Raw genomic sequence first — 11444 nt, forward strand, 5'->3', positions numbered from 1 at the left:
TTTTACCCCAGCTGATCACAACCCCTTCTGAATGCTTTTCCTCCCGAATATGATTTTATCCCAGGACAAGAGTGACTTGTATTGCAGACTAACTCAGTTTCCCAAACGCTGGTTTCCAGGACAGCCCATCTAGCCACCTCACTAAATTACTAAAATACCAATTAACATAGGAGGTTTTCCCTGCAGAAGGCAGCAAGTGCCATCTGAAGACAGGATGTGCACGATCACTTCGCCACCTCCCAGAGCAAAGCGCGGAGGGGCCGACTGCGATTTGCAGTGACACAGTTTCTTCCCGGAGTGTCGTTGCTGCAAATCGCTCCCTGCTTGCAGCCGCTCTCCGCTGGGCTGGAGCAGCCTTCGAGGCCTGCGCCCTACTGTACCTTCCTCACGGTGAACCAAAAAACCCACCGCGTGTCCTGTTCAGCACAGCAACGTTTTTCTTGACAAATTAGGGATTTAAGAAGGAAGAAAGCAATATTCGAAACTGATAAGTAAATAACAAAAGTATAGCATACTTCTGCATGTTACACTATAAAAGTAGCACAAACCCAATAATACTAATGCAGCACTCTTGAAGTCAGCCTGGAAATTATATAGCTTAGGAATCATATTTGTTTCTTCTGTGGACTTGTCCTGCCCTGAACTCCCCCAACCCTGATCACATAAGCTAGTTTTCGGCAGTCTGCATCTACAGGTGACCGCTAGAAATTTAACAGCTTCATTAATATTCAGATGGAAGGTCCAATCTATTCAGTATGTGCTATTGTACTTCATTTAAATTAAATACTTACAGAAGTGAGTGCTCATAACTGGAAAAAATATTTCTGTCACTTACCCACAGGAGTTATTTTAATTAGGTTGAGAGGGGACTACCTTGTGGTGCTGCTTCCAGAAGGATTTTGCTTTGTTGCTTCAAAATATCATTACAGACCACAACTGGCAAAGGCAACATGACATGATGTGCTTAGCAACTGTCGCTTGCATTTTCTAGGCAAAAATCTTACTTCATAATCCCTGAAACTTTGCTTGAATCCCTACTGCTGTGTCAAGTCTAGCAACATAAATATAAAGTAATACAAGCAATCAGATTCTGAAACAGGCAATTTTTGTTTTGTCATTTCAGATGGCATCAGAGAAAGATTACACTATAATCCATGCTGCCCCCAATCCAGGCTACAAGATTGGGCCATGTGTGTCTAATTTATATGGTTAAGAAAGCAGAAGAAGCAACACAAATCAGTCAGCATCTGAGATATATCTATGGTGATTAGCCAAGAAACTAGAGCAAATCACCATAGGCTGTAAACAGTTTTAACAGAGGCTTTTCCTTCCACAAAATGCATGTGTTGAGCAGCTGCTGCCCTGACCAGGAAAGCATTCATTTATAGATCAGAGGATTAAAATACCTATTTATCTCTTCTTCAAGGCTCACAATGTATTATACACAAATGTGTGTGTATGTGTATATAAATATATATGAATGCATACACATGACATACAATCTTGCAGTGTAGTGTATTAGTTCATGGCTGATTCTCCGAAGGGATTAATACTAATTAGTGGTAGATGGACATCAGATCCAGGGAAGGCTTTGCCAGCAGGACCTGCTCTCCTACTTTTTTATGCATTTATTCCTGGGTTTTGCCCTTGAACGTAGCTCACTAATGAAGTTGTTAAAGCCAAAGATGTAAAGCTCACGGCCTCCAGATTGATTTGTTTTCTATTGACAGTCAGAGCAGGTGACTGAAACACTGCAAAGAAATCACTTGGCAATTCATTTTTTTGATCCAGTTTTAACCTCATTTTAATCACCACCCCCTTTTTTTAAAAAAAAAAGGATGACCTGCAGCAGCACATACCCAAGGAAGGGCTGCTTGCTCTCCCTGGGAGGGAAACCCAGCAGCATCACCACTAACTGCAAACCAGGAGAGCAGAAAATAGCAACTGGGGGAGGGAGGGAAACAGTAAAAGAAGCCCAGATTTTATTTATTAACTGTCTGACCAGGTTAACAAGTCAAATGATTTTCAGTTAAGATTTTCTGTAGAGCAGTGAAAAAAAGCCCTGTTTTTGTGATTACAGTCTCTGCAATTATGAGGTCAGCTGGAAGTAGTAGAGCACAAGGCAATAAATATCTCCTGCTATGAGTTATTGCTGCATTTCATCATATCACCAAGTGCTTAGCTAATAATTTGTAGTCCTAATTGAACACCTGAGCCTGCTCGTATTCGAGTCAGTTTGAGTTTCTTTGCTGACTTAATTGTCTGGCAAAGGGCTGGACCCCTCGTGCCATTCATCTGCACGTATCAGTACGGGAAGGAAACAAAAGGCATCTCTCCGGAGAGCCATTTTTGCTCCCAATAGGTCATTCTTATTTCAGCATCCTAAAAAACCCTCCCGGCAGCGGCGCTTCCTCCTCAAGCCATTAGCGTGCTCGCTTGGATCAGTGCCGGTGTTTGTCACAAAGAGCGATGGTCTTACGGTCTGTTGTGCTACGCAGGCCGGATTATCTCACCCGAGGTGACTAGATAAAATCGGCCAGACTTTCTGGTTTATTATAAGGTCTCTCACACCCCTCTTTGCACCGGAGGGTGTGAGGAGGGAGCCCAAATTAACCTGAAAGCTGGTTCCACCCCCATGTCCTAGCCCAGGAGGAGCTACTACCACCAGCCCAAGCAGGGGAGGAGTGATCAAGGTTTCAACTCAGCTACACGATCAGCAGTGCAACGTGCCACAGACTGCCCAGGTCTTTCCTCCCTTTCATAACATTTTATAGAACTGACCTTTTCATGCTTCCCTCCCGCAGATCCACCCGAGAACCTAACGGAGAGCCGCCCGCGTGGACACGGCGAGAGCCTGGCTGGCGCGTGAGGACACGCTATCGGAGGTTTCAAAGCCTTGCAGCATTTACAAGCCAAATGGATTTCTTATTTGCACTGACTGGTGACTAGATAACAGTGGCTTTACTGCGTGAAGAGCGTATTCTGTGGAAATAACGCCCCGCATTTTTGACATCCTAAAAGCAAAGAAAACGGTTCTTTGGTAAAGTTTCCAAGATTCTGAAGTACAAGACAACAGTATTATAAGTTTGGATCTACAATTTACTTTATATCATTTAAAGTATATATATTAATATATGATATTTTGAAATAAAAGCCTCACTCTTCAAGAAATTGAATACTACCACACTTTGCCACAGCTGCTGTGATTTTTTTTTTTTTTTTTTCTTTTTTGCAATGGTCTGGAAGATCCCTACATGTTTCAGAGAGAAATCAGGCAGCAAAGAGGCAGAGCAAACCCGCTACAGTGCGAGGACGCCAAGAGCTACGTGAATCGAACCGCTGCGGCATCCGGAGCTTCCCATCCCCACCGGCGGAGTATCGAGGGCGTTTCGTTGTTCCACTTTCTCGTGTCCCGGAGGCTTTTCCCCTTGTGCAATACTAGCATGCTGGCTTTGCTTACGTAACCATACTTGATACTTAATTGATATCTAACAATGATAATTCTATCCTCTTCCAAGAAAATATTTTTAGAGCTATTAGATATTCCACGAAGAAGAGAAGGACAACTACTGAGTGAAGTACAGTATGTATTAAAAGTTTATTTGGCAGAGTTTGGTAGACTCTGAGCTCCCTTATTAAAGATGTGCTGTACATACAATGTCTTCAGACTTTGTATAGCTGGTAGAGACCATAGTAAAAACCCAGTAACCAACTCCAAAGCTTTGCGTTGTTCGCTCACTAATTCTTTGAAATGACAAGGCTGTATCTTTTCGTTCCGACACGCAAGAGGGGTTTTACATACGGTTTGTTTTTTTTTTTTAAGCTAGCCTATTTGCAGTTGTTGAGCAAGCATTTAAGTCCAGTTGAATGCTTGTGTGGACAGTGCGAGCACGCGGGCAAGGTGCTGTGGCTGGTGCTCGCCGTGGGGGCACCTGCCTGGCCACGTGCGTGTACGACAGCAAGCTGCCTTTAACCCCTGCAGGCTGGGCTCAGTCGTATGCCAGGCACCTGCCACCTGCTAAAAGCACGCGTGCGGACACCTCCACGGCACAGCAAACGCACGAGTCCGGTCAATGAGTTGTGCCTGAGCCCTGCTTTTATTTCAACACTAGTTCCTTCTGGTTTAATTTTAATGTTTCCTACTAAGGTGAGATCAGCTCAGAGGAGCTGCTCTTCGGCTAGGATGTGTCCCAGGGCCACTACCCCGAGTGCTCTGCATCCTGGCTCCCACCAAGCCAGTGCTGCTCACCACACAGCTGAGGAAAGACCAATCCAAGGGCTCAAAGGTGCAAGCCTAGTCCATATTCCCAAGCACTTTTGTAAGCAGCCCCATTAATTTCAGTGGGTTTATCTGTGCGGAAAAGTACCTTGCTGTCACATAAGGTCTGCTCGGTCCAGCCTTCAGCCTGCCTCATGCTACCTCATCAGAAAGGAGCATGGGAGTGTAGAACTTGTTTTAACCAGCCCAACTTCATTTCTTTAATATTTCCAATTTCCTTTCACCCTACTTTCCTGTCTCTCACAGGCCCCCTTTGGCCATGCTGATCAGTTTTAATCCAGTGCAGAGCAAGTGCTGCAGTTGCCAGCCCAAAATTGCTCACAATTCTCCCACTAACTTTCTCTCCCCTTCAGGGCAACCACTTCAACACCTGATGTTTCAAGACAGAAATTTGTCGCTGTAATTACATTGTATATTAAAGCAGCTACAGGACATGTCATGCCATATTCCACACAGGCTTTCTATGCTGGTCCCTGCCTGATGCTCAGTTAAAATGGATGTTCTGCTTCCAAGAAATAGTGTTATTTCCCCATTTAAAAAGATGAGACTGAAAAGTCTTAAAATCATTTCTCTTCTGTGCATAGAAAGGCTAAAAGAGGAGCATGAGCTCTACCACCAGTTGCAGGTCCTACTGCTTGGAGACCAGCCCCACTGGTTGAGCCTGGGACAACCGTGCTGAGAGCATGGGCCAGCTGGCTGGGTCATGTATCTGCTGGTGTGAAGCAGGCACCAGCCTAGACTGCAGAAGGCATCTGGACCCCAGGCTGCATGTGGTGTGCCACAGGCACCTGTCCCTAGCCCCATCTTCTGTCTGGGGAGTCTTCCCAGAACAAGCTCATCAGATCAGCTCCAGGCTCATTCACCAATGAGAAATTCCTCCCAGGTAAATCCCAAGCATTTCTCATTTTTACAAGAACTAGCACTTTAAAAACTCCATGACCCTCTTGAGCTAGGAAGCTCTCGATAAACTAAAAGATAGGCCCTGCTGCCAGGACATGAGGGGGTTAAGAGCCAGGAAGCATTATCATCCCTTTACCAGTGATAATTGAGGCACAGCTGAGCAGCCACGCAAAATCACTGTGGAGGGCTGCAGAGAGCAAAGATTGAACTCCAGTTTCCATATTCACATCTGGTGGTTCTGCAACCTGTCTCTCAGACTGACACGTAGCCTTTTGTGTGCTTTGCTGAAGCCCAAGGTGCCACAAACAGGAGCTCTTTACCCCATGGCTGTATATCTGACATGGCTCAAACTGAGTACATAACAATGCTTATACCCATGTCTGAAATGTGTCTATTGAGATGGGAAAATATTAGACTTGCTAAAATATAAGGAGGAGGAAATGTTGTCATTACCGCAGCAAAGTTTGAGGTGTTTATGAATTTTTTGTTGCCAGTAGGCAGTCTCAGATATCACAGCACCAAATTCAGTAAACATCTGCATCTCTTTGAAGTTATTGCAAAATCTGCTCATGAAGTGCAGCACTGAGAAATTGCTGTTTTAATTAAAATGTTTTAGATGGGAATTAAGGCCTTTGCAAAAATAATGACTAATAAAACATGAAGTCAAATTAAGAGCCTGACGCAGCTAGCCTTCCGTGTTTCAGTGCACCAGACTGAAAACAATAATAAAAACATTGAACCAGCCTGGAGTCACAATGATCATGTATTTCAGTGATACCCACACTAATACACCACCAAGATCTGTTGTTTTCACCTTGGCCAATGAAATCCCAAGTGTGTTTCAGTGGTGAATTGAAGGGTCCCACATCCTCAGGAGTGCAAGTCATGCTGTTCTTTGCACAACATGAAAATGAGTATTTACATCAACATAAGAGGAAGTTCAAGTTCCAGCTTCCTACTAAAAGTCCAAAGGGATGGCAGGGGAAAAAAGGAAAAAAAAAATCAAATATTTGTAAATGCTTCAAAGATAAGCTTAGATTTATGTCTGTGTTTCTTCTTCAGATGTATGAAACAAAGTTATGTAAATCTAAAATGTACAAGTTGGGGGAAAAAATGCTGAGAATACAGTAGCTACCACCTGCCTATTGATTCAGACAGTCTAGATTATGTACTTCTGTCCAAAAGATCTCTGGTAATAAAGAGCTCTGTGGTATGATTTGATATTGCTTTGAATATGCTACATTTGAAGAAAAAATGACCTATGGAGAAACGGTCCAATGTTGCAGCCAGCAACTGTGAACAGTGTGATGTGCGCACAAAACTAGCATTACACAAAATCCTGTGGAAAAAAGTTTATGATGAGTGATACTCTTATCAGAACTATTAATTGACCATTAGCAGATTTTACAGATACTTTCAGCAGTGTTTTGCTTGTATATTTTGCTATTATAAAATAAGTTACCTTCCTAACTTGCATCATCTGCCACTGACAGTTCATTGCTCATGGTCACTTAGAGAACAGTACTTCTCTGCCTCAGTGTGTGATCCAAATAAAATTAGAGGCAATAGAGAAGTTGTGCTGGACACAGACGTGTATTGACTTGGAAAGCACATCCATTTCATCTGAAGGTGGCAGCCTGTTTCTTTTTTAGTGGCAGGAGGAATACTGTGGCATAATATGAGCTTCTCTGGTATCGATACCTTAGTCACATCCCAGTAAGCAGGTTTTAGAGCTTGCCTGACAAAGAAATGGGTCCTGCTTCTTTGCTTGGTATTCTTCTTTTGTCAGAGAAGAGTAGAACCACCTTCCACAAATAATCTTTCAGATAGACAGAAGGGGGTATGCGTGCATGGAAGTTGGTTTAAGGCTGTCAACATTTTTTCTAGTTCACCGGTTTGAATTCAGATCATAGGCCTGACACATACTTATAGCTCCTTCTCTGCAATACTTGCAGCCAACACTTAACTCCACAAACATTTATACTTTATAAAACAGTGCTACTTGGAGGCAAAGAAACAGAGTGCTCTGCCTCACAGGTAGGAAACCGACTCAAAAGTCTTGCCCAAGGTTATACTAGTAGTAGTGGCAGCACCAAAAATAAAACCAAGGCCGCCTGGCTGCCCAGCCAGCACCACAGATGGTTCACCTGCAGTTCACATCCATGAGGTTTCATCGCCAGCAGAGCTCTGCTTTGCCTTCATGCAACAGGGAGCAGAGCTGGGTGCCACAGTCAAGGTGGACAATCCTGGGCAAGCACCGGCTGCTCAGAGCTGGCTTGGCTCCTGCAGCTGGGATTGGGAAACCACTGACCCATGGAAGACCGGCACTGAGCTTGCTCCAACACACCTTGCTGCCCGGGGAATGATGGGCAGGGACATGATCCCACACCACTTCAGCTCTACAGCTCCGGGACAGAGGCTGCTCCGAGCCTCTTGGATCAGAGCAGAGGCAAGACAAGTGCAGAACTGGCTGTGCTTGACCATGCCAGACTCAAAGTGCTGAGAAACAAACTACAGCCAAGAGTGCTCTTTTTGGAGGCCATTTCTTAAAGATGCCCATCCAAAAGAAGGGCAGCTTTGTGCAAAAGTTTAATGTGAACAGAGAGAGCATGTTCTCTAACACCAAAGCCAGACGACAAGCAGCACAACTAACTTGTACCTAACTGAAAAATGTGGGCACCACTGCCAAGGGAGAGGATTCTACAGATTGTAACTAAGTCATGGAAAAACCACCATTATTTTGGGCAAATATTTGTTTGTTGGTGCATCTGTCAGGTTTCTTTGGTAAAACTTTATTGTTGCTTGACAAGTACCTCTAGGTCTTGAGTGCAGCTCAGAAACATGCGGAAGCCTTTCCCACAATGTCAGGCCTATGTATGACATTTTCATCCAACACTAATTGTCAGATTATTTTTAGTTTCCCACCATGTGGCAATGCAGGCAACTTCATATGATCAAAAGCAAATATATGTGTTTGAGCATCATGTTATTGACCTGCCTCCCTCTATTTCTTTCCCACTTTCTTCGCTCACAATAAGCTGCCTCTTTTCAGATGACTATCCTTAATTCACATCTGAAATGAGGGCTATGGGCTCAGCTAGAGCTGAAGCAAACTACCCATAGCCTAAAATATTGCTCTGTAGAATATGCGATTTCTTTGTCCCACCTGCCATTCCTCTTCATTTCCTCTTCCATTTCATTCTCATTGTCTCATCCCCTCTCTTTCACACCCTGTAATTATTTTCATCCATCTCTATTAGTCCTTTATCACCACTACTGACCCACAGACTAAAGAAAAGCAGCTGTGCTGTCAAAACCCAAATCAGAGAGCTGCTCCCCCCAAAGGCAGTGATTTATGTGATCTTCATCCTTTTCTTTTTCTGTGTACTCTAGAAGGCAAGATCCTGACCTTGCTGCAGCTGCTGTGCCCGCAGCTCCCAGTGTTTGTGCTGTGCACACCAGCAACCCCCAGCTCAGGGTTGTGCGGTCTATCTCAGGCAGCTGCTGGTGCTTGATTTGCAGAAGAGGAGTTGGTTGTTGTCTCCTCACCTCACCTGAACCTGTCCTTTCTTGCATCTCCTACAATCCTGCACACCTTGACCAGAGCCAAAAACTCTGCACACTGATTAGCATGGAATTGCCATTAGCTTTTACCTCTGCGAGGCAGAAAAAAAAAATCTAAGACTAGTGGTTTGATCAGATTTTTCTGGACTTGAAACAGAATGAAGAACAGGCCGCATTACTATTAAATGCCTAACTTGGGATCCAAGCACAAAGATGCTGGTGTTGCTCTGGGGTCACTGCCATTGCTCTTTCAGTTGCATCTTTCTTCCAAAGGACTCTGCTAATCAGATCGGTAGAGATAACACAGTACCTCATATCTAAGGCAGCCCAGATTATTACAAATCTGGCACCAAGACCCCAAAGCCCTATTAGCACCTCAGATACACAGATGTAAAACAGCACAACAGTCTGGAAATGTTACAGGCTGAAGACAGTCTGTCTTACTTTCAGGGAACTTTTTTTTTGAAGCAAGGGTATCTTGGAGGCAAAGCATGAATCTTCAGAGCATTCTGCAACCTGAAGACCATCAATACTGAATTAATGCTGAAGATAAACTAAAAATCTTCAAAGAAAAAATGCACTCAGCTGTTAGTGAATTCAAGCCCTTAGTCACACCCTCCATTGGTTTTGCTACTGGGATAGTAACTGATGCATCACCCTGAGATCCATTAAAGTTTTAGTAATGAATTTAAGGGAAGACGACAGCAAAGGCCTTGCTGCCTCAGCACTACCTTCAGGAAAACTCCTTTTTTCCCCCCTCAGTTCTGCCAATGGCCCTTCTCTTGCCAGTTCCTAACCGACTGACTAGTGTCCCAGGCCTGAGGCTGTGGTCAACCTAAGATGTACCAGGGCAGAACAAAGTAAAAGCAGTAAAGACATTTTCTTAAATTTACATTTTACATCAACTCCAACACCCAAAGCCCTAAAACTCCTGGGAGCCTACAGTGGCCTTTTCTGCCCAGCTATGCCAAGATGGGTTTATTACATCTATCATGTTCTCCTTTATCTATTCTACTCTCCCAGTAGCCATTTTCTAAATATTTTTATAACCTATTTTCCTTTTTAGCCTATCTCCACCCTGCCTTTGTCACAGGCAGTTAAAGCGATGTCCTACTTGCACAAAAGTCTTTTCTTTGACTCAGGATACAAAGCAAGGCAGACAATAAGAGCCCATTGGACTTATTCAGCAAAGCTAATCTCATCACTTGCTCCACCACGGGATTGTTAGCAGTATCCCTTTCTCTACCGTAAAGGAGAAAGCACTGCTTTGTATCCTGCCTTTTTCTTCTTAAAGTCAGACTTTGATTATTTACAGCTCTAGCTCCTGTAAATCTTTCCTAATTCTCTAGTTTGAGTAGAATTGAATGGAGACATCAAAATGGTAAGCCTAATCCTACCATCTTCTCCTGTAGATACTGCATCCACTGATACAGCCTGAGGTTTCTGCCTAGCAATGCTCTCCTGAGCAATGTCTTGTTACTATTACCAGTGTCCCTGGGCACTAGAGACTGAAATAGCCAACTCTGAATTCACAGTCCAGGTATTTACATATTTTTACAAATTAAATATTAAACCTTTCAATGTGTCTTTAACATTAATCTCTATTCTTTAGTCCATGACCTCGACAGAGGGCGCATCACAATTTCCCCAAGAGAGGTTTGAGTGCCCCAAGTGCCAAGAGAGGCTTGAGAAGAGATGCCAACAGGAGCAGGCTTGGGAAATACATGAGTCAGACAGGCTGTTTCCCTAGGGGATCTCTAGAGACTCCCTGGAAACCACCAGATCCTTTTCCCATTAAGTCCACAAGTGAAACTGGTGAGCTGGGGCTGGTGGGGAATCAATTAGTCTCAACCCATACCACCACACTTTTCTGAAGCATAATTAATTTCTGTTTAAGTCCATTTTCTTTGCAGGCTTACTCCAGGAGTGCATGTGGTTTAGATAAGGATGGTCACTTGCATTTCAATTCCCCTTTCCAAAAAAATCCTCCTGGAAGTGACTAAAATAAATTCAACTAGGAATCTACATATCCGATCAACTGTACACTGTGTTCAGCTACATTATCACTGCGATGGCAAGGAGATGTGTTCCAACAAGTGGCAAATTGGACCCACATTTCATCTCAGAAAATTTATCATAAATAGTAGTGGCTATAACTCAGGTAACAACAGCCACTATGAGGGGCAATTTCCAAGGAGCTGTCATTGCAGCAAGACTGTGCCAGGGTCATAATGACACTGAAATACTTTTTTATTAAAGTTCAGTGAAAAGTATTTTAACAAAGAGAAAATATCCTGAAGGAGTTCATTAGCTATGCAGTCATAACTATAAGTGTTTAGCCTGTGTCAGTTTTCTTTGTGTTATTAGTAGCATATAGATTTACTTGCTGCCTATGCTGAAAGTTTCACCATGCTGAGAGCAACTGAACCTACTTCAGATGAATTGAGTAGTAATGGTCAAAGCCCATTTTCAGTTGAAGCACACCAGATTGCCTCATAAGTGGATCTGACCCACAGTATTTGCTGTTGAGAATGTTGCTTTGCAGTGTTGTTTCCACCATTGAATTAAAAAAGTGCCTTTTTTTTCCCCCAGTAATTATTTGTATCCTGGCTTTTAGGAACTGCTTGTTGCACATGACCTATGAGACCTGTGAGCTAAAGATGGCCTTCAAAAGCTCTGCCATGGAGGCTTTTCTTGACAA

At 43.5% G+C, this 11444-nt stretch overlaps 1 protein-coding gene across 1 annotated transcript in view; it reads left to right on the top strand.

Annotated features, from left to right (window-relative positions):
* The window catches only part of TAFA1 (TAFA chemokine like family member 1), a 229161-nt gene extending 223239 nt beyond the window's left edge, over positions 1-5922 (top strand). Inside the window, exon 5 of the mRNA XM_026109657.2 lies at positions 2805-5922. Coding sequence (XP_025965442.1) covers positions 2805-2822 — 18 coding nt within the window. The 3' untranslated portion in view covers positions 2823-5922. The remainder of the gene's footprint in view (positions 1-2804) is intronic.
* The last annotated feature ends 5522 nt before the right edge of the window (positions 5923-11444 follow it).

The sequence above is a fragment of the Dromaius novaehollandiae genome, chromosome 12 (assembly GCF_036370855.1).
Source record: "Dromaius novaehollandiae isolate bDroNov1 chromosome 12, bDroNov1.hap1, whole genome shotgun sequence".
NCBI classification, from domain to species: domain Eukaryota; kingdom Metazoa; phylum Chordata; class Aves; order Casuariiformes; family Dromaiidae; genus Dromaius; species Dromaius novaehollandiae.